The 20439-nt window shown below is 38.3% G+C and overlaps 1 protein-coding gene across 1 annotated transcript in view; it reads left to right on the top strand.

The window, feature by feature from the left end:
* The first annotated feature begins 1969 nt into the window (after positions 1 to 1969).
* Positions 1970 to 20439, top strand: part of LOC141060083 (calpain-13-like) — a 134437-nt gene continuing 115967 nt past the window's right edge. Inside the window, 1 exon segment of the mRNA XM_073556360.1 lies at positions 1970 to 2208. Within this exon segment, the coding sequence (XP_073412461.1) occupies positions 1978 to 2208 (231 nt within the window). The 5' untranslated portion in view covers positions 1970 to 1977.

Raw genomic sequence — 20439 nt, 5'->3', positions numbered from 1 at the left:
AGAACACGAAAAACAGACAGAGATAAAAGAGAGTAAATGGAAGGTTGGAGGCAGCGGAACAGCCGGTAAATGCGGCTCCTGCTGTTCAGACAGGAAATCAGGGTGTTTGCATGCAGCGAGCGATATATAACGGCACAGTTGATGGTAAGCAACATAAAATCTGCCTGATCGTAACTATATTGAGGCTGTTGCAATAAGTTCTTTAAATTTTTGCAAACTTAGAAAACTTTTTTTTTGTTTATTTACTGCTACTCCTTTGTGCCTTTATAGGGGATCGTAACTATATTGAGGCTGTTGCAATAAGTTCTTTAAATTTTTGCAAACTTAGAAAACTTTTTTTTTGTTTATTTACTGCTACTCCTTTGTGCCTTTTTAGGGGAAAAGGCAAAAAATTTTGCTACAAGAAAACGCATTGCCCCCTGTATACTATGTACCAGAATGCAAAAATGGCAGACAGACATATCGTGTTCCCGTCACATCTGATCTAGTCAGCCTATAACCTGTATCTAATGTAAAAGGGTGTCCCCCATTAGATGATGTTGGAAGAAAAGAGGTATTGGGTGTAATAAAGGAAAATAACTTTTTTTTTTTTTTTACATGAATGCAAATATTTTTGGCTAAACATAATTTTTTTTTTCAATTGGGTTTCATTAAAAAAGTTTGCACCGTTTGGCTTTAGTGTTGCACTCTCCATTGTCGGCTGGAGAATGAGTTAACTGAAAATCTGTCAGTGAGCTTGGGGAGTTTGTAATGTAGTTTTTCCTTTATTGTTTCGATATTTCATCAAGTATTTTATGGACGTCTAATAAAGAATTCACTACAGTCGTATCGATATCCACACCTGCAATTCCATGTCTGTGACTCAATATTTTCAACAACCCCAGAGATTAAAATATAAATCCTTTTATTTCATTCATAAAAAAAGATCAATAAATCACATGTACCCTAAAAATGGTACCAATAAAAATCTCTTCTCTTCCTAAAAAAAACAAAAACCCACAATTCCATTCTGTCAGCAGAATATTGATAATCAAATGATTCTTCTTTAAATTAATTTTTTTGCACAAGACAGGGAAAACATTAAAAAAAACTATATACATTTGCTATTGCCATCATTTTACTGACCCATAGAATAAAGCTGGCCTGTTTATCAAGCATTAAAAAATACAGTTTAAAACAGTTATACTGTAGATCTTGAAATAATGTGATAAAAAAAGCTAAAAATATAAATTGCCTTAAAAATGTCCTTAAAAGGCAACTGGACATTCAACAAACTTTTCATAACTCAATAGAACAAGCAAATCTAAGAAACTTTGTAATATATCTTAGCAGAAAATATAATTCTTTCTCCACTTATGAGCCTCCTCTCCTGTTCCTCCTGCCTCTTGTACTCACCATCCTCACCAAAAAAAAAACCTTAAGTGATTAATAAGGGTAGACTGTCTCAGTTTGTCAATAAAACACCAACTTTTTTTTTTCTTTATATATTGAACATCAGAGAATATATACAGTATGTCTGACACTACTGATTTTTTTCTGAAGCTATCATATATTTTTTTAACAAAAATGGAAACCATTAGCAAGTAGAAAATGTAGCCAACGTATCAGGTGACAGGGTCATTTATCGGCAGTATTTGAATGTGAGAATTTTTGCCAAATTGCAGACTTGAAAAGTTGATGATTTGGTAATTGCTTTTTTTTTTCAGCTTCTGCTTATTTTTTACTTAATTGTTTCTTACTGGAATTTCTCAGACAATTTTAATCAAATTTAGAAGCAAATTTATTTGTAAACAAATTGATGAAAATTCCTGCCGGAATGTGGGAACTTTAAGCTGCACTGACTGGTTTGCAAATCAAATTTCTGCTCAGAACCTTCACAACGGACGTTACATCGACGATGTATTTTTTTCTTAATATTTCTGTTAGTACTATATTATGTAATTATTTTTTTTCCTCCTCAAATAGCTACAAGACATAATGCCGATCCCTGGGGTATATCAGAAAGTGGCAGAAGGGCAACAAAGAAAAATTGGAACTGTGGAGAATCCCAAAAAGTTTAAAGGACAAGATTTTAACAGCATCCGGGACTTGTGCATCAGTAGGAAGCAGCTGTTTGAGGATGATGTGTTCCCGGCCAACCTCTACTCTATAGGAGAAAAATTACTATCGCAGGATAAACTGCTGAGCATCAAATGGAAACGACCAACCGTAAGTTACACATATTATTTTATTATTACTACAGAAATATGGACATTTGCATCTGACTTTCCGACAGCCGCATGACCGGCCAGATGTGACTGTAAGGTGTAATATGAGCAAAATTTCACAAAAGTTAGTAGTATAGTAGATTCACAGTAAGGAAAAAAAATTTCATTAATCTTTAAACAAAAATGGATTGTCCAAATTATATTTAAATATCAGTTTACACTTTCTTTTTTCCCCAACAAACAGCAATCTATTCCCTAAATGTTCTTCGTTTTCACTGTTCAAGATTCTTAGCAATGTGATCATTGGAAAATGTATCTGACCTTCTATAATATACACGAGATGGGGGGAGGCTCCTGCTGCAGAAAGTTCCCTTATAGATACAGACCAATATGAGCTGAGGTTAGTGAGGAGGAGCATGCTTCTCACCTGGATATGTTATTCTATGTTTGGGCAGTTTACATGGTCATGTCTATTTTTCATATCTTTTGGCTTACTGCAGACTGGAGAGGGGGGAGGCTCCTGCTGCAGAAGTTCCCTTATAGATAGAGACCAATCTGATCTGAGGTTTGTGAGGAGGAGCATGCTTCTCACCTGGATATGTTGTTCTATGTTTGGGCAGATTACAGGGACATGTCTATTTTTCATATCTTTTGGCTTACTGCAGACTGGAGAGGGGGGAGGCTCCTGCTGCAGAAAGTTCCCTTATAGATAGAGACCAATCTGATCTGAGGTTTGTGAGGAGGAGCATGCTTCTCAACTGGATATGTTGTTCTATGTTTGGGCAGATTACAGGGACATGTCTATTTTTCATATCTTTTGGCTTACTGCAGACTGGAGAGGGGGGAGGCTCCTGCTGCAGAAAGTTCCCTTATAGATAGAGACCAATCTGATCTGAGGTTTGTGAGGAGGAGCATGCTTCTCACCTGGATATGTTGTTCTATGTTTGGGCAGATTACAGGGACATGTCTATTTTTCATATCTTTTGGCTTACTGCAGACTGGAGAGGGGGGAGGCTCCTGCTGCAGAAGTTCCCTTATAGATACAGACCAATCTGATCTGAGGTTAGTGAGGAGGAGCATGCTTCTCACCTGGATATGCTGTCCTAAGTTTGGGCAGTTTACATGGTCATGTCTATTTTTCATATCTTTTGGCTTACTGCACACTGGAGAGGGGGGAGGCTCTTGCTGCAGAAAGTTCCCTTATAGATAGAGACCAATCTGATCTGAGGTTTGTGAGGAGGAGCATGCTTCTCACCTGGATATGTTGTTCTATGTTTGGGCAGATTACATGGTCATGTCTATTTTTCATATCTTTTGTCTTACTACAGACTGGAGAGGGGGGAGGCTCCTGCTGCATTGAGTTGTCTTACAGCTATAGAGAGGACAGGGAGAAGATTGGGGCATGGCTGAGCTCCTGAGACATAGAGAAGACTTCTTTCTATCTTTTAATTGTAACATGAGGCAGATTAGGATCAATGAACAGGAAATAGGGTATGTGCACTTGATGTCTTATAGACATCGATTACCGTGAATTTTGCCAGAGGAAGAGTTTTCAGCACCTGACGACATCTTTTGTCCTCACTTTATTTGCCATCTTTTCGATAAATTATTTTTGGGGACTTTTTGGTATAAACTATTGAGCGGCTTGCAAACAGAATCCATGTGAAGAATGATCGGCTCACCCCTCGGCTTTCAAAGGGGTGAAACGAAACTCAAATATACTGAACATCCTGCCGACTTCAACTCAAAAATATTTCACGAATCCGTTCATTCCTCAACCAAAAATCTGCAAAAACCCTAGTCCATGCCCTCATCATCTCTCGCCTTGACTACTGCAACCTCCTGCTCTGTGGCCTCCCCTCGAACACTCTCGCACCCCTCCAATCTATTCTAAACTCCGCTGCCCGACTAATCCACCTGTCCCCCCGCTATTCCCCGGCCTCTCCCCTCTGTCAATCCCTTCACTGGCTCCCCATTGCCCATAGACTCCAGTACAAAACCCTAACCATGACATACAAAACCATCCACAACCTGGCTCCTCCATACATCTGTGACCTCGTCTCCCGGTACTTTCCCGCACGCAACCTCCGATCCTCACAAGATCTCCTTCTCTACTCCCCTCTTATCTCCTCTTCCCACAATCGCATACAAGATTTCTCTCACGCATCCCCCCTACTCTGGAACTCTCTACCACAACAAATCAGACTCTCACCTACCATCGAAACCTTCAAAAAGAGCCTGAAGACCCACCTCTTCCGACAAGCCTATAACCTGCAGTAACCACCGATCGACCAAACCGCTGCATGACCAGCTCTACCCTCGCCTACTGTATTATCACCCATCCCTTGTAGATAGTGAGCCCTCGCGGGCAGGGTCCTCTCTCCTCCTGTACCAGTTATGACTTGTATTGTTTAAGATTATTGTACTTGTTTTTATGTATACCGCTCCTTACATGTAAAGCGCCATGGAATAAATGGCGCTATAATAATTAATAATAATAATAATAATAATAACATAAGCACAGCGAGTAGTTTTGTGAGTGGTTTTCCAGTTTTGCTCCTGAGCAGACTCACCCGGAGAAGACGCTGTGCGCACATACACTGATTTGGGATTTTTTTTCTTGTGTCCCTTTTAAGGAACGTTTAAAGAAAGTTTCAGTAAGAGAAGAACCATTGTAATTCCATTACATGGAGACATCTCTGTAATTACAGGAGACAATGCAGGTCGAGGTTCTGACAGTGATGGATGAGATCTACCAGGAGCTGGGAAAACAATAATTGTGCAAAATTATCTTATCGATTGCTGAAAATCATCCTGTTGTTTCAGTTTGCCCAATAGTTGTTTTTTTTTTTACCTTCAATGATTATATGGAATAATACAGATATTATTCTTAAAGCAACATAAATCCTACACATGCTTAAATCCTTTGTTCCTTGACGTCTGCTGTCAGGGGAAAGTTAGAAGATTACCATACAGTGGGAAAAATAGGTCTACAGGTTTGTCCCTGGTGGTCCCTGGAATCAGGATCCCTCAGCTATGATCTGATAATCACTGTGATCTGTGGAGTGACCCAGCTGCAAGTGTGCAGTTTACCTGCAGCGCCACCACAGGAGAAGAGAAGCATTACACAGAACTGATGGAAATTTGTTGGTCGGATACACCTCTTTGAATTTTCTACTTTCTGTTGCTCGAACTTCTTATGATTTCTCAGCCGAGTGTATGAGAGTGGGTTTTCTGTATCAATCAATCCTTCTCACCAACAGACTAAGTCATGACCAGTTCTTGCTATTTGTGTTGTTAGACTTTTATTGAAACTTTTCAAAGTTCTTTATTCGAATTAATCTGCTCCATGTTGACAAAAGCTCATTCTGGGATCCGTTGTGGGAGTTATTGAAAATTATACAATGTGGAGGCCAAGATTTCACGCAAATACCGGTCTACCACCAAATCCAATATGTATGAACTGGGTGCGCCCCACAGGAGCGAGCAAATATTCCCATGAAATGGATCGTGCAATGAATGCACTTTGTGTTCCTGCTCTGTTCTCCAACGGTGGCCGCTACGGTGAAACTGCAGTGTCACGTGAAGCTTTGCTTAAAGGGCACAGACCGGTCATTTGTAAAGATTAAACTATTTGCCAGTAGATATAGGCTTAATTTGCAAGTAAATGGTGTTAAAATGTTGCTGTATGGTAAGTTCGGCTACTGGGAGGAAATTAACTTATATCCTCCGGTGAGTTACTTGCTATTTAGTTTTCACCAATTGTGATGCAACTTTTAAGACTTTAGCCATGCTGCCATGTAACATAGTAACATAGTAACATAGTTTTGAAGGCTGAAGGAAGACCTTATGTTCATCTAGTTCAGCCTATTTTTAGTGCAGCTGTTCTGCATTGTTGATCCTGAGAAAGAAAATACTTTCTCCTAGCCACTGTTCCAGTCAAGCCACACTTTTTCAGTGTTTTTCTAATTGTACTGTCATGAGCATGAATTGAATTTTTAACTTGTTAACTGAAGCCTTTAGAGTCTGAGGTGTAGCTCTTGGGTTTTTTTTGCAATTTCTTTGAGCATTGCATCGTCAGACTTGAATGTTTTCCACTTGTTAATAATCTTTATTACTGTAGAATTAAGAACTCCAAATTGTTTGTAAATGGTCTTATAACCCTTCCCCAATTAATGGGTAGCAACAAAGTATTTCTTCCCTGCAATTGTGTTAACACAATCTGAATGCTTCAGACCAGCAACTCGCCCGAACTTCTGCTTTTATAGAGATGATGATGAGCAATTAATCAAGGGCATTTGGTTAGCGGTACCTGGCTGCTACTCACCCTCTTACCTTTTATGGAAGCAGTAAGAATGTATCGTATTTTATGCACTATAAGACTCATTTTTTTCCCCAAAATTTTTGGGGGAAATGGGGTGTGTCTTATAATGCGTATATACCTTAACGGTACCGTTGCTGCAGGCTGGGATGAGGGGTTGCCCGGCGGTGGTGCCCGGGGTGTCCAGCGCTGCTGCCCAGGGAGTCCGGTGCTGTGGGGAGGCTCTGTCGACATTTCATGAAAAGCCAGAGCCCCCTGCAGTTCTGTGGTTTCCTATGTGGTGAACTCCGGTAAAATGGCCATCAGGGGCTGTGCATGCGCTGATGGAGATCTTGGCATCAAGATCTCGGGAGATGAGAGATCTTGATGCCGAGATCTCCATCTGTGCATGTGCGGCCCCACCGGCGGCCATTTTACCGGAGTCCACCACACAGGAAACCACGGAACTGCGGGGGGCTCTGGTCTTTCACAAAATGTCGACAGAGCCCCCCCGCAGCACCGGACATCTCGGGTAGCAGCAGCAGACACCCTGAGCAGCAGCACCGGTAATCCCAGCAGCACCGGACACCTGCAGGGGCCACTGCACATTGGACACCCTTTCATTCCAGTCTGCGGCCTGCAGCATCACCCCACTCCTGCTTCCTCCAGCAGTGACCCTAGGACCCCACTTCACCGCAGCCACCACCCCCGATAAGCAATAAGACGCATGGATTATAAGTAGCACTACCATTTTATTAAGAAAATTTTTTTTCCTATTTTTCGCTTCAAAATTTGGGGTGCGTATTATAATCCAGAGCGTCTTATAATCTGAAAAATACGGTACTTAATTTGTCGCACACTGCTTCTGAATTGTAGCCTAACAACCCAGTGTAATTTGTCTTATGCTGTTCAACTGAGGTTATATTTACCTATTTGTAAGATTTTTATTTTTTTTATTATGCCTGGATGGATACATAAAACCATAACAGGGTGTACTTACTTTTTCTCCTGACAGTGCATGGAAAAAATAGCTCTTAATATGTAGCTGGTATCTATGGGTGGTAATCAGAGGTATAGGATGGTCAGATTTGCTTTCTGCATGTGTTTCCCAACAGTCCAGAGTCCTGAAATGTGATCTGTGCTGTTATCTATGTACAGTGCTATTATAAGTTCTCACAATGAGTTCATTTAACGCTTTGTACACAGAAAAGTTGTATTACCGGTTATAAAGTTCAACGGCTTTTAGTTTTTTTCTTGCTGTATACATTCACAAAGGCTTATTTGATAACCGGGCACCTTAATTGCTTTTCATATATTAGAAATGAGAAGTGGTTTCAAGTTGCTATTCATGTACATGCTGTAACTGCTAAGAGACATAACGAAGGGTAAAGCTGACACAACCCCTTATAGCACACCCCAATGGAGGTGAAGTATTTTAATATATTGGTACAGCATTCAGAACCCTGTTTTCCTGATGCAAATACCCAATTCCCATGGCATAGAAATAGTGTTAAATAAAACAATTTTGACTCCCTGCAGCCACCACTAGGGGGAGCTCCCTGCAATCAATTTTATAATATCTTATACAGTACGCTCACAAGCTCCCCCTAGTGGTGACTGCAGGGAGCCAGAATTGTATTTTGTATGCAGGGGATCTGGAACTCGGTATCAGAAGGTTCTCAGACCACAACAAAAAAATATTTTTATGGCAGGAATGGACACAGACAGAAGAGGGTCCCTGTACAAGAACAATATATGGGCCTTTTGCAGTCCAATAATAACTCATCATAATGTTTAATTCCATCTACTTTGGAGGTGGAAGTTGGCCCCTTTAAGTCTTTGTCCCCTGTACAGTGACGCAGGTTGCACCAATGATATGTCCACCTTTGTCTTAGGGCATTAGCCAAAACATAATCTGGGTCTTATTAGTATTAAATAAATAGTTTTTAATTTTGGAACTTTAGGGCTTGTTGACACGTTGCATTTTTGCTACAGAAAAAAAAAACGTAGCGTTTTACAGTAGCATAAAAGTGAATGATATTCTTGATATCACATGCACACGCTGCTTATTTTTTACTTGGAGATTTGATCAATCGAAGCGTTTTTTTTTCAATGCTGCAGAACAGATTTTTTTTTCAGCGTTTTAGCAATGTTTTTCACAGGTTCAAATGAATGTGGAAAAAAATGCAAGTAAAATTGTATAAAAATGCAGCACAGAGTTTTTCCCACCAACACTCTTGGTTTTTTGCAGCTGAAAACTCTGCTGCAAATACTCTCAAAGCCTTATAATAAGATTCAGATTGCGTCCTTCTTTAATAAAATTGTTATTTTACTTTGTTTCCTATATTGAATGACAATGTTTCTACAACCTAGTGGAGAGTCGTCGTATGGCAGATGAGGTGGAGAGTGGCGGATGCGTGCTACCATTCCCACCTGTTTGGCTCATCCCTATTTAGGTCCTTGTTACTTATCGTTGTATTGTATTTATTCTATTTCTCCCTTTCATGACTCGTCCCTATTTAAGTCCTTGTTACTTATCGTTGTATTGTATTTATTCTATTTCTCCCTTTCATGACTTGTCCCTATTTAGGTCCTTGTTTCTTATCGTTGTATTGTATTTATTCTATTTCTCCCTTTCATGACTCGTCCCTATTTAGGTCCTTGTTACTTATCGTTGTATTGTATTTATTCTATTTCTCCCTTTCATGGCTCGTTCCTATTTAGATCCTTGTTACTTATCGTTGTATTATATTTATTCTATTTCTTCCTTTCATGACTCGTCCCTATTTAGGTCCTTGTTACTTATCGTTGTATTATGTTTATTCTATTTCTCAATTTCATGACTCGTCCCTATTTAGGTCCTTGTTACTTATCGTTGTATTATGTTTATTCTATTTCTCAATTTCATGACTCGTCCCTATTTAGGTCCTTGTTACTTATCGTTGTATTGTATTTATTCTATTTCTCCCTTTCATGGCTCGTCCCTATTTAGATCCTTGTTACTTATCGTTGTATTATATTTATTCTATTTCTTCCTTTCATGACTTGTCCCTATTTAGGTCCTTGTTACTTATCGTTGTATTATGTTTATTCTATTTCTCAATTTCATGACTCGTCCCTATTTAGGTCCTTGTTCTTTATCGTTGTATTGTATTTATTCTATTTCTCAATTTCATGACTCGTCCCTATTTAGGTCCTTGTTACTTATCGTTGTATTATATTTATTCTATTTCTCCCTTTCATGACTCGTCCCTATTTAGGTCCTTGTTACTTATCGTTGTATTGTATTTATTCTATTTCTCCCTTTCATGGCTCGTCCCTATTTAGATCCTTGTTAATTATCGTTGTATTATATTTATTCTATTTCTTCCTTTCATGACTCATCCCTATTTAGGTCCTTGTTACTTATTGTTGTATTATATTTATTCTATTTCTCCCTTTCATGACTCGTCCCTATTTAGGTCCTTGTTACTTATCGTTGTATTATGTTTATTCTATTTCTCCCTTTCATGACTCGTTCCGATTTAGGTCCTTGTTACTTATCGTTGTATTATATTTATTCTATTTCTCCCTTTCATGACTCGTCCCTATTTAGGTCCTTGTTACTTATCGTTGTATTGTATTTATTGTATTTCTCCCTTTTATGGCTCGTCCCTATTTAGGTCCTTGTTACTTATCGTTGTATTGTATTTATTCTATTTCTCCCTTTCATGACTCGTTCCGATTTAGGTCCTTGTTACTTATCGTTGTATTATATTTATTCTATTTCTCCCTTTCATGACTCGTCCCTATTTAGGTCCTTGTTACTTATCGTTGTATTGTATTTATTGTATTTCTCCCTTTTATGGCTCGTCCCTATTTAGGTCCTTGTTACTTATCGTTGTATTGTATTTATTCTATTTCTCCCTTTCATGACTCGTCCCTATTTAGGTCTTTGTTACTTATCGTTGTATTGTATTTATTCTATTTCTCCCTTTCATGACTCGTCCCTATTTAAGTCCTTGTTACTTATCGCTGTATTATATTTATTCTATTTCTCCCTTTCATGACTCGTCTCTATTTAGGTCCTTGCTACTTATCGCTGTATTATATTTATTCTATTTCTCACTTTCATGACTCGTCCCTATTTAGGTCCTTGTTACTTATCGTTGTATTGCATTCATTCTATTTTCCCCTTTCATGATAGGACTTTGTGTGTGCGAGTAAATTAGTTCTGCCTTCACTTACACATACACCATTCCTTCATCTTTAGTTAAACACGACTTTGTGATACAAGTCAGTGGTTAATAGCCACAAGAGAGCAAATAATAACAAATGGTTACAGTGTAACGAGAAAGTCACCAAAACAAATCGTCTCATAATGACTTTTGTGGGCAGAGGAGGGGGAGATTCTTAGTGGACAATGTAAAGTCTCACACTTTCTTTAAAGGTTTCTTTATAACTTTTGTAAACTATAGGAAAATCTCCCTGTAGTTTATTTAAAGAGTAATAGCCATTATTTTATCTCTTTATCCTCAGTAATCAATATTTCACATGAAAACACAAAATGTTATAATACTCTTAATTCACAAATAAAATGTGTCTTCAGTGACTACTGACTCTCTCATTACTGAGATAGAAGATTACAGTTGGTGCTTATAAGGTTCTGTGCATAGTAGCGGGGGAAAAAGATTGAGGAATACACAGCAATTCTACTACAAGTTCACCTGAAATGATAGTTACACTTTAAATATGGTTTCTATTATAAACACCTATTGTTGCAAATGTTTGGTTTTATTTGTGCAGCCATCCATAAAAATGAACAATTTAATATTTTATTGTTTTTTGTAGCTCATTTCTCAGCTTTATTGTATAGCCTGAGACCCAGTCAGCAGAGTCACCTCACTATCATTGGAGAACTGAATCAACAGAGTTATCCTATTATTATTGGAGGGTGAGGATGTAGTCAATAAAATCATATAATTGTTTTTGGAGGAGAGGGTGAACTGAATCATCTTATTATTATTAGAAGACGGGGTCATAATAAAGCAGGGTCAGCAGAGTAATTTCATTATAATTAGGAGAAGGATCAGCAGCGTCATCTAAGACATGTTCATTAGAGGAAAGATTCAGAAGAGTCATCTCACTATCTGTAGAGGTAAGTGCAGAAAGGTTATCGCATCATTAGAGGGCAGGGTAAGAAGGGTTATCTCATTATCTCAAGAAAGTGAGGCGGAAATAAAAATCTCAGTGAACACTGCCAATAAGGAGGAGGTTAGAGATGGCATGGATAAAAACAAATATTTATTCAAACAATACGTTTCGGAGCGGATCTGGGTCCTTCATCAGGTGCTTAGTGAACAGGCTGTCATTCATTAACTTTTGTAGGAGTCAATTTCAACATAAAATATGTCAACTGGTGGATAATCATTATAAAGAAGGGTCAGCAGAGTCATCTCATTATTATTAGGGGTCAGAGTCACCAGAGTTATCTTTATTATCATTAGAGAGCAGGGTCAGCAGAGTCATCTCATTATCATTAGAGAGCAGGGTCAGCAGAATCATCTCAGTATCAATAGATGGCAAGGTCAGCAAAGTCATCTCATTATCATTAGTGGGCAGGGTCAGCAGAGTCATCTCATTATCATTAGATGGCAGGGTCATCAGAGTCATCTCATTATCATTACAGGGTAAGGTCAGCAGAGTCATCTCATTATCATTAGAGGGCAGGGTCAGCAGAGTCATCTCATTATCATTAGAGGACAGGGTCAGCAGAGGCATCTCATTATCATTAGATGGCAGGCTCATCAGAGTCATCTCATTATAATTAGAGGGCAGGGTCAGCAGAGTCATCTCATTATCATTAGATGGCAGGCTCATCAGAGTCATCTCATTATCATTAGAGGGCAGGGTCAGCAGAGTCATCTCATTATCATTAGAGGACAGGGTCAGCAGAGGCATCTCATTATCATTAGATGGCAGGCTCATCAGAGTCATCTCATTATAATTAGAGGGCAGGGTCAGCAGAGTCATCTCATTATCATTAGATGGCAGGCTCATCAGAGTCATCTCATTATCATTAGAGGGCAGGGTCAGCAGAGTCATCTCATTATCATTAGAGGGCAGGGTCAGCAGAGGCATCTCATTATCATTAGATGGCAGGCTCATCAGAGTCATCTCATTATCATTAGAGGGCAGGGTCAGCAGAGTCATCTCATTATCATTAGAGGGCAGGGTCAGCAGAGGCATCTCATTATCATTAGATGGCAGGCTCATCAGAGTCATCTCATTATAATTAGAGGGCAGGGTCAGCAGAGTCATCTCATTATCATTAGATGGCAGGCTCATCAGAGTCATCTCATTATCATTAGAGGGCAGGGTCAGCAGAGTCATCTCATTATCATTAGAGGGCAGGGTCAGCAGAGGCATCTCATTATCATTAGATGGCAGGCTCATCAGAGTCATCTCATTATCATTAGAGGGCAGGGTCAGCAGAGTCATCTCATTATCATTAGAGGACAGGGTCAGCAGAGGCATCTCATTTTCATTAGATGGCAGGCTCATCAGAGTCATCTCATTATCATTAGAGGGCAGGGTCAGCAGAGTCATCTCATTATCATTAGAGGGCAGGCTCATCTCATTAATATTAGAATGTTGTCATCTGCTGGAGCTAAGAAATGTAATTATTTTGGCTTTTTGGCTGTTCCTATAAATGGTAAGCTGGCAGACTGCCCTCTTATTTTTAGGGCCCAATGTTATACTTATAGAGGTGATATGCATGGGTACTAATGCAGAGTTTGGCTTAACCCTTGCATGTTAATAACTTTGTCCCCAGTACTCGATCCTGCATGCAGCTTAATATTTAGTATCATTATTCACAGCGTAACAAAACTCAAATGGTTTTTCCTTTTCTGTCAGTGATTTCCTCAGCAGCGGTAACCAGAATGCATTTGTCAGGCTGTTTTCCCTTCACAGCAGAATTTGCACTTTATGGTACAATGAGCGGCGGCAAAGCTTTTGCATGTTTATAATTTGCATCAAAGCCCTATAGGGATATGTCAGTAAAATGAAGTTGTGTGCAGAGTCTCCGCTTCACAGCACATCTCTCTACAGAGGTTCATCCTCAAGGTCGTCTTATCCTTCATACTTTCACATATCCCGTTCTCGAACCCAACGTTATATATCATACAGCTCCATCTACCAACACAATATAGCAAAAAACAACATTTACCATGAGGCTTAATAACAAAATGCATCACACTACGTCCAAATATTGTGATACTGGTAGCTTTAGAACAGGCCAAGAGGTGGATTTACTGTCAAAGTTATCTGTCTCCTGGACCTTCTGATATATTATAGCCACATCACTTTCAAAAGCCAACTACGATCTTGTAGATTCACCTGCAGTCAAATGGAAACCTACAGACATACCAATGTGAAATGAAAGAGTGATGAGTGACCAACTCAGCTGGTAAGAGGGTTATAAAGCAGGCCACCACCCTCTTACAAAAAATGATTTGAGCAGTGACGTTAGAGGTAGAAATAATACAGGAAATACCCCAAGGGTCAAGAAAAGTGTTATGTTTTGAAATTCTGAGGTTCCACCACTAAAGGTGATCTTTCTTGCGGAGTTATTCGCAAGATGGTCACTGTTAAACATGAGGTCTGCACAGAAATCTCATTCTTATGAACTTATAAGGAAGTATTTTTACACCAGAAGTGGTTAAACACACAGAGACGGCATACACAAAAGAAGTTGAGCTGCAGAGAGAAATGCCTACATCACAGCTAGCTAGAAAGTGGGGGTGAGTAGCATTTGATACTATGTTGTCCTAATTTGAGATTTAGGAAGGGCCACACTGGAGCAAGTAAGTGCTCAGTCATTCCTAAGCCCTACTTGGCATCGATTGTTACATAAAGGAGGCCACTTTACTATCAAGGGCCACTAAATATAATCAGATTTTAGTGAGTCTAGCATGCTTTGGACGATGGCATACTACCTGGCCACTTATTCAATATACAGATGTAAAATAATTGGCCAGAGGTTACATATAACAATGAACCAATGGGACCCCACTGATTTTTACAATATAAGGAATCATCCTCTCTTGGATCACATCAACTCCTCCTGAATTTCACTGTGGTTAAGTAACAAATCGCTGCAATGATCCTGCACTGGAACTGCTGGAGTTTTACAAAGTCAATTATTTTGTAGCTCAAACTCCTTTGTTCTTGTGACCTGTGGTGGTCGTGTGTCTACCGATTACATATCTGAACCATCTTCTGTCTCTGGTTTTGGCTGCCGTGCTCCTTTATGTGGCGGTACAAGGTATACTAGCTTTGCCTCCGCTTGGTATATGAAAGAATTAGGAAGGTACCAGGCACAACAAGGTCACCTAAAAGATACAGAGTGTACTATAAGCCAAGAATTTCATGTCAAGAAGCCATGCAATGTTTGCAGATCTTTCTAAGCTCTTAAAGGTCTACAAGGTTTTGCAGACTCTGGATGCCATCTGACTCTTGACATGAAATGCCAACTTCGAACCCCACCTGTAAGGGTACGTTCCCACGGTCAGTAATCCCCAGAGATTGGACACAGCGTCCAGTGCGCTGCCGGCTATTGAACGCAGGTGATTTCGCATGTGTTCATTGAACAATGCAGAATCATCGCGTCCAATACATTGTATGGGTGAAGTTTATCTTGCGGAGGCTCGCGTCTCCGCAAGATAAATTGACATGTTGCGGTCTGGAAAGACGCGTCGCATGTCCATCTCCACAGGTAAGCTGCGGGTGTTTGTGGATGCATAGTGGGCATGGGATTTCTTGGAATCCCATCCACGATGCTGTAACATCCGGAGGCTGCGGGTTGGACGCTGCGGATGTACGCAGCGCCCAACCCGGAGGGTTTACTGACTGTGGGAACGTACCCTAAGGCAAATTCACATCACGGAGAGAGGACCACCACTTGGGACCATCCACTATTGAGGCGAGAAGAAAGGTGCAAGAATGGCTCATATTGTCCTGGATAGTCAAGTCTGAAAATTACATGGGTCCATTGTTCACAGGAACCTGCAAATACTCCAATGATGAATCTCTATTTTGCTGTGGAAGCAGGAATCTTCTTTATTCACTTAGTTTCCACATGTCCAGCAGGTTCCCAAAAGTGCATCACCATGTCACTGTCCATAATATACCAGATACATAAGATAATGAAAACATAGAATCGTAGAGTTGGAAGGGACCCCCTGGGCCATCTGGTCCAACCCCCTGCTCAAAGCAGGATTCGCTAAATCATCACAGTCAGATGTCTGTCCAGCCTCTGTTTGAAGACTTCCATTGAAGGAGAACTCACCACTTCTCGTGGCAGCCTGTTCCACTCATTGATCACTCTAACTGTCAAAAAGTTTTTTCTAATATCTAATCTGTGTCTCCTCCCATTCAGTTTCATCCCATTGCTTCTAGTCTTTCCTTGTGCAAATGAGAATAAAGTTGATCCTTCTACAATGTGACAGCCCTTTAGATATTTGTAGACAGCTATTAAGTCTCCTCTTAGTCTTCTCTTTTGCAAACTAAACATTCCCAAATCCTGCAACCTTTCCTCATAAGACAGGGTTTGCAGACCGGTCACCATTCTGGTCGCTCTTTTCTGAACTTGCTCCAGTTTGTTGATGTCTTTTTTTAAAATGTGGTGCCCAAAACTGGACACAATATTCCAGATGAGGTCTGACCAAAGAGGAGTAGAGGGAAATAATGACTTCACGTGATCTAGACTGTATGCTTCTGTTAATACATCCTAGAATTGCATTTGCCTTTTTTGCTGCTGCATCACACTGTTGACTCATATTCAGTCTGTGATCTACTAGTATACCCAAGTCTTTTTCACATGTGCTGTCACTTAGCCCTATTCCTCCCATTCTGTATATGCTTTTTTCATTTTTATTGCCCAGATGTAGTACTTTGCATTTCTCCCTGTTAAAAACCATTCTGTTAGTTGCTGCCCACTTCTCCAGTTTATTTATATCTTTTTGAATCCTCTCTCTCTCTTCTCTAGTATTAGCTATCCCTCCTAGCTTTGTGTCATCAGCAAATTTAATCAGTTTACCCTCAATTCCTTCATCTAAATCGTTGATAAAGATGTTGAACAATACAGGGCCCAGGACAGAGCCCTGTGGTACCCCACTTGAGACATTCATAATGACTTCATGTCCAGGCCAACGTGACCGTAGGGTCTCCAGTCCAGTCCTCCATATCAAAGGAATAATTTATAGCCAGGGAAAATTTCTGTCTATAGAAATCATATTGTACATAGGATCTGATTCCTGTCCTGCCGGACCCAGAAGGCGCCACCTCAGTGCACATAATAAATCTATGTACTTATGTAATGAGAAAGCAGTCAGCAATTAAATCATCCTGAAGGTGACCTCCAGTGTGAACCGTGCGCTGCGCTGCATACCTGCTGCATCTCCAGTCTGCATGACGCTGTGTGTAAGGAATCAGAACCTGACATCTAATAAATATTTAGGAGCAAATTAAACCTGAGCAGCAAATATAAATATGGAAACAGGAGGAAGAAAGATGGAAAACAAAAACATCTGCTGGGAACTGACACCTGCTAAACATATGAGGTGTTTGAGATATGAACATGATGAGAATCACAATATATCACAAATGTATCAGACTGTAGTTACATATTTGATAAGGATGGGAAAATCCAATTACTAATAGTAGTTATATTCTTATACATAGGAGCAGTATTATAGTAGTTATATTCTTGTACATAAGGACAGTATTATAGTAGTTATATTCTTGTACATAGGGGGCAGTATTATAGTAGTTATATTCTTGTACATAGGGGGCAGTATTATAGTAGTTATATTCTTGTACATAGGAGCAGTATTATAGTAGTTATATTCTTGTACATAGAGGGCAGTATTATAGTAGTTATATTCTTGTATATAGGGAGGCAGTATTATAGTAGTTATATTCTTGTACATAGGGGGCAGTATTATAGTAGTTATATTCTTGTACATAGAGGGCAGTATTATAGTACTTATATTCTTGTATATAGGGAGGCAGTATTATAGTAGTTATATTCTTGTACATAGGGGGCAGTATTATAGTAGTTATATTCTTGTAGATAGGGGCAGTATTATAGTAGTTATATTCTTGTACATAGGGCAGTATTATAGTAGTTATATTCTTATACATAGGAGCAGTATTATAGTAGTTATATTCTTGTACATAAGGACAGTATTATAGTAGTTATATTCTTGTACATAAGGACAGTATTATAGTAGTTATATTCTTGTACATAGAGGGCAGTATTATAGTAGTTATATTCTTGTACATAGGGGGCAGTATTATAGTAGTTATATTTTTGTACATAGGAGCAGTATTATAGTAGTTATATTCTTGTACATAGAGGGCAGTATTATAGTACTTATATTCTTGTATATAGGGGGGCAGTATTATAGTAGTTATATTCTTGTACATTGGGCAGTATTATAGTAGTTATATTCTTGTAGATAGGGGCAGTATTATAGTAGTTATATTCTTGTACATTGGGCAGTATTATAGTAGTTATATTCTTGTACATAGGGGCAGTATTATAGTAGTTATTCTTGTACATAGGGGCAGTATTATAGTAGTTGTATTCTTGTACATAGGGGCAGTATTATAGTAGTTATATTCTTGTAGATAGGAGCAGTATTATAGTAGTTATATTCTTGCACATAGGGGCAGTATTATAGTAGTTATATTCTTGTACATAGGGCGGTATTATAGTATTCTTGTACATAGGGGCAGTATTATAGTAGTTATATTCTTGTACATAGGGGCATTATTATAGTAGTTATATTCTTGTATATAGGATCAGTATTATAGTAGTTACATTCTTGTACATAGGGGCAGTATTATAGTAGTTATATTCTTGTACATAGGGGCAGTATTATAATAGTTATATTCTTGTACATAGGGGCAGTATTACAGTAGTTATATTCTTGTACATAGGAGCAGTATTATAGTAGTTATATTCTTGTACATAGGGGCAGTATTACAGTAGTTATATTCTTATACATAGGGGCAGTATTATAATAGTTATTTTCTTGTACATAGGAGCAGTATTATAGTAGTTATATTCTTGTATTCTTGTACATAGGAGCAGTATTATATTAGTTATATTTTTGTACTTAGGGACAGTATTATAGTAGTTATATTTTTGTACATAGGAGCAGTATTATAGTGGTTATATTCTTGTACATAGGGGCAGTATTATAGTAGTTATATTCTTGTACATAGGGGCAGTATTATAGTAGTTATATTCTTGTACATAGGGGCAGTATTATAGTAGTTATATTCTTGTACATAGGAACAGTATTATAGTAGTTATATTCCTGTACATAGGAACAGTATTATAGTAGTTATATTCCTGTACATAGGAGCAGTATTATAGTAGTTATATTCTTGTACATAGGGGGCAGTATTATAGTAGATATATTCTTGTACATAGGTGCAGTATCATAGTAGTTATATTCTTGTACATAGGGGCAGTATTATAGTAGTTATATTCTTGTACATAGGGGCAGTATTATAGTAGTTATATTCTTGTACATAGGTGCAGTATTATAGTAGTTATATTCTTGTACATAGGGGGCAGTATTATAGTAGTTATATTCTTGTACATAGGAGCAGTATTATAGTAGTTATATTCTTGTACATAGAGGACAGTATTATAGTACTTATATTCTTGTATATAGGGAGGCAGTATTATAGTAGTTATATTCTTGTACATAGGGGGCAGTATTATAGTAGTTATATTCTTGTAGATAGGGGCAGTATTATAGTAGTTATATTCTTGTACATAGGGCAGTATTATAGTAGTTATATTCTTATACATAGGAGCAGTATTATAGTAGTTATATTCTTGTACATAGGGGCAGTATTACAGTAGTTATATTCTTATACATAGGGGCAGTATTATAATAGTTATTTTCTTGTACATAGGAGCAGTATTATAGTAGTTATATTCTTGTATTCTTGTACATAGGAGCAGTATTATATTAGTTATATTTTTGTACTTAGGGACAGTATTATAGTAGTTATATTTTTGTACATAGGAGCAGTATTATAGTGGTTATATTCTTGTACATAGGGGCAGTATTATAGTAGTTATATTCTTGTACATACAGTAGGGGCAGTATTATAGTAGTTATATTCTTGTACATAGGGGCAGTATTATAGTAGTTATATTCTTGTACATAGGAACAGTATTATAGTAGTTATATTCCTGTACATAGGAACAGTATTATAGTAGTTATATTCCTGTACATAGGAGCAGTATTATAGTAGTTATATTCTTGTACATAGGGGGCAGTATTATAGTAGATATATTCTTGTACATAGGTGCAGTATCATAGTAGTTATATTCTTGTACATAGGGGCAGTATTATAGTAGTTATATTCTTGTACATAGGGGCAGTATTATAGTAGTTATATTCTTGTACATAGGTGCAGTATTATAGTAGTTATACCCTTGTACATAGGGAGCAGTATTATAGTAGTTATATTCTTGTATATAGGGGCAGTATTATAGTAGTTATATTCTTGTACATAGGGGGCAGTATTATAGTAGTTATATTCTTGTACATAGGAGCAGTATTATATTAGTTACAGTCATATGTAAAAGTTTGGGCACCCCTATTAATGTTAACCTTTTTTCTTTATAACAATTTTGGTTTTTGCAACAGCTATTTCAGTTTCATATATCTAATAACTGATGGACTCAGTTATATTTCTGGATTCAAATGAGGTTTATTGTACTAACAGAAAATGTGCAATCTGAATTTAAACAAAATTTGACCGGTGCAAAAGTATGGGCACCCTTATCATTTTCTTGATTTGAACACTCCTAACTACTTTTTACTGACTTCCTGAAGCACTAAATTGGTTTTGTAA

Source organism: Dendrobates tinctorius, unplaced genomic scaffold (genome assembly GCF_039654945.1).
Source record: "Dendrobates tinctorius isolate UK_male_01 unplaced genomic scaffold, ASM3965494v1 ptg000232l, whole genome shotgun sequence".
NCBI lineage: Eukaryota > Metazoa > Chordata > Amphibia > Anura > Dendrobatidae > Dendrobates > Dendrobates tinctorius.
Note: the sequence above shows the minus strand (reverse complement) of the source record. Positions and strands in the feature narration are given on the sequence as shown.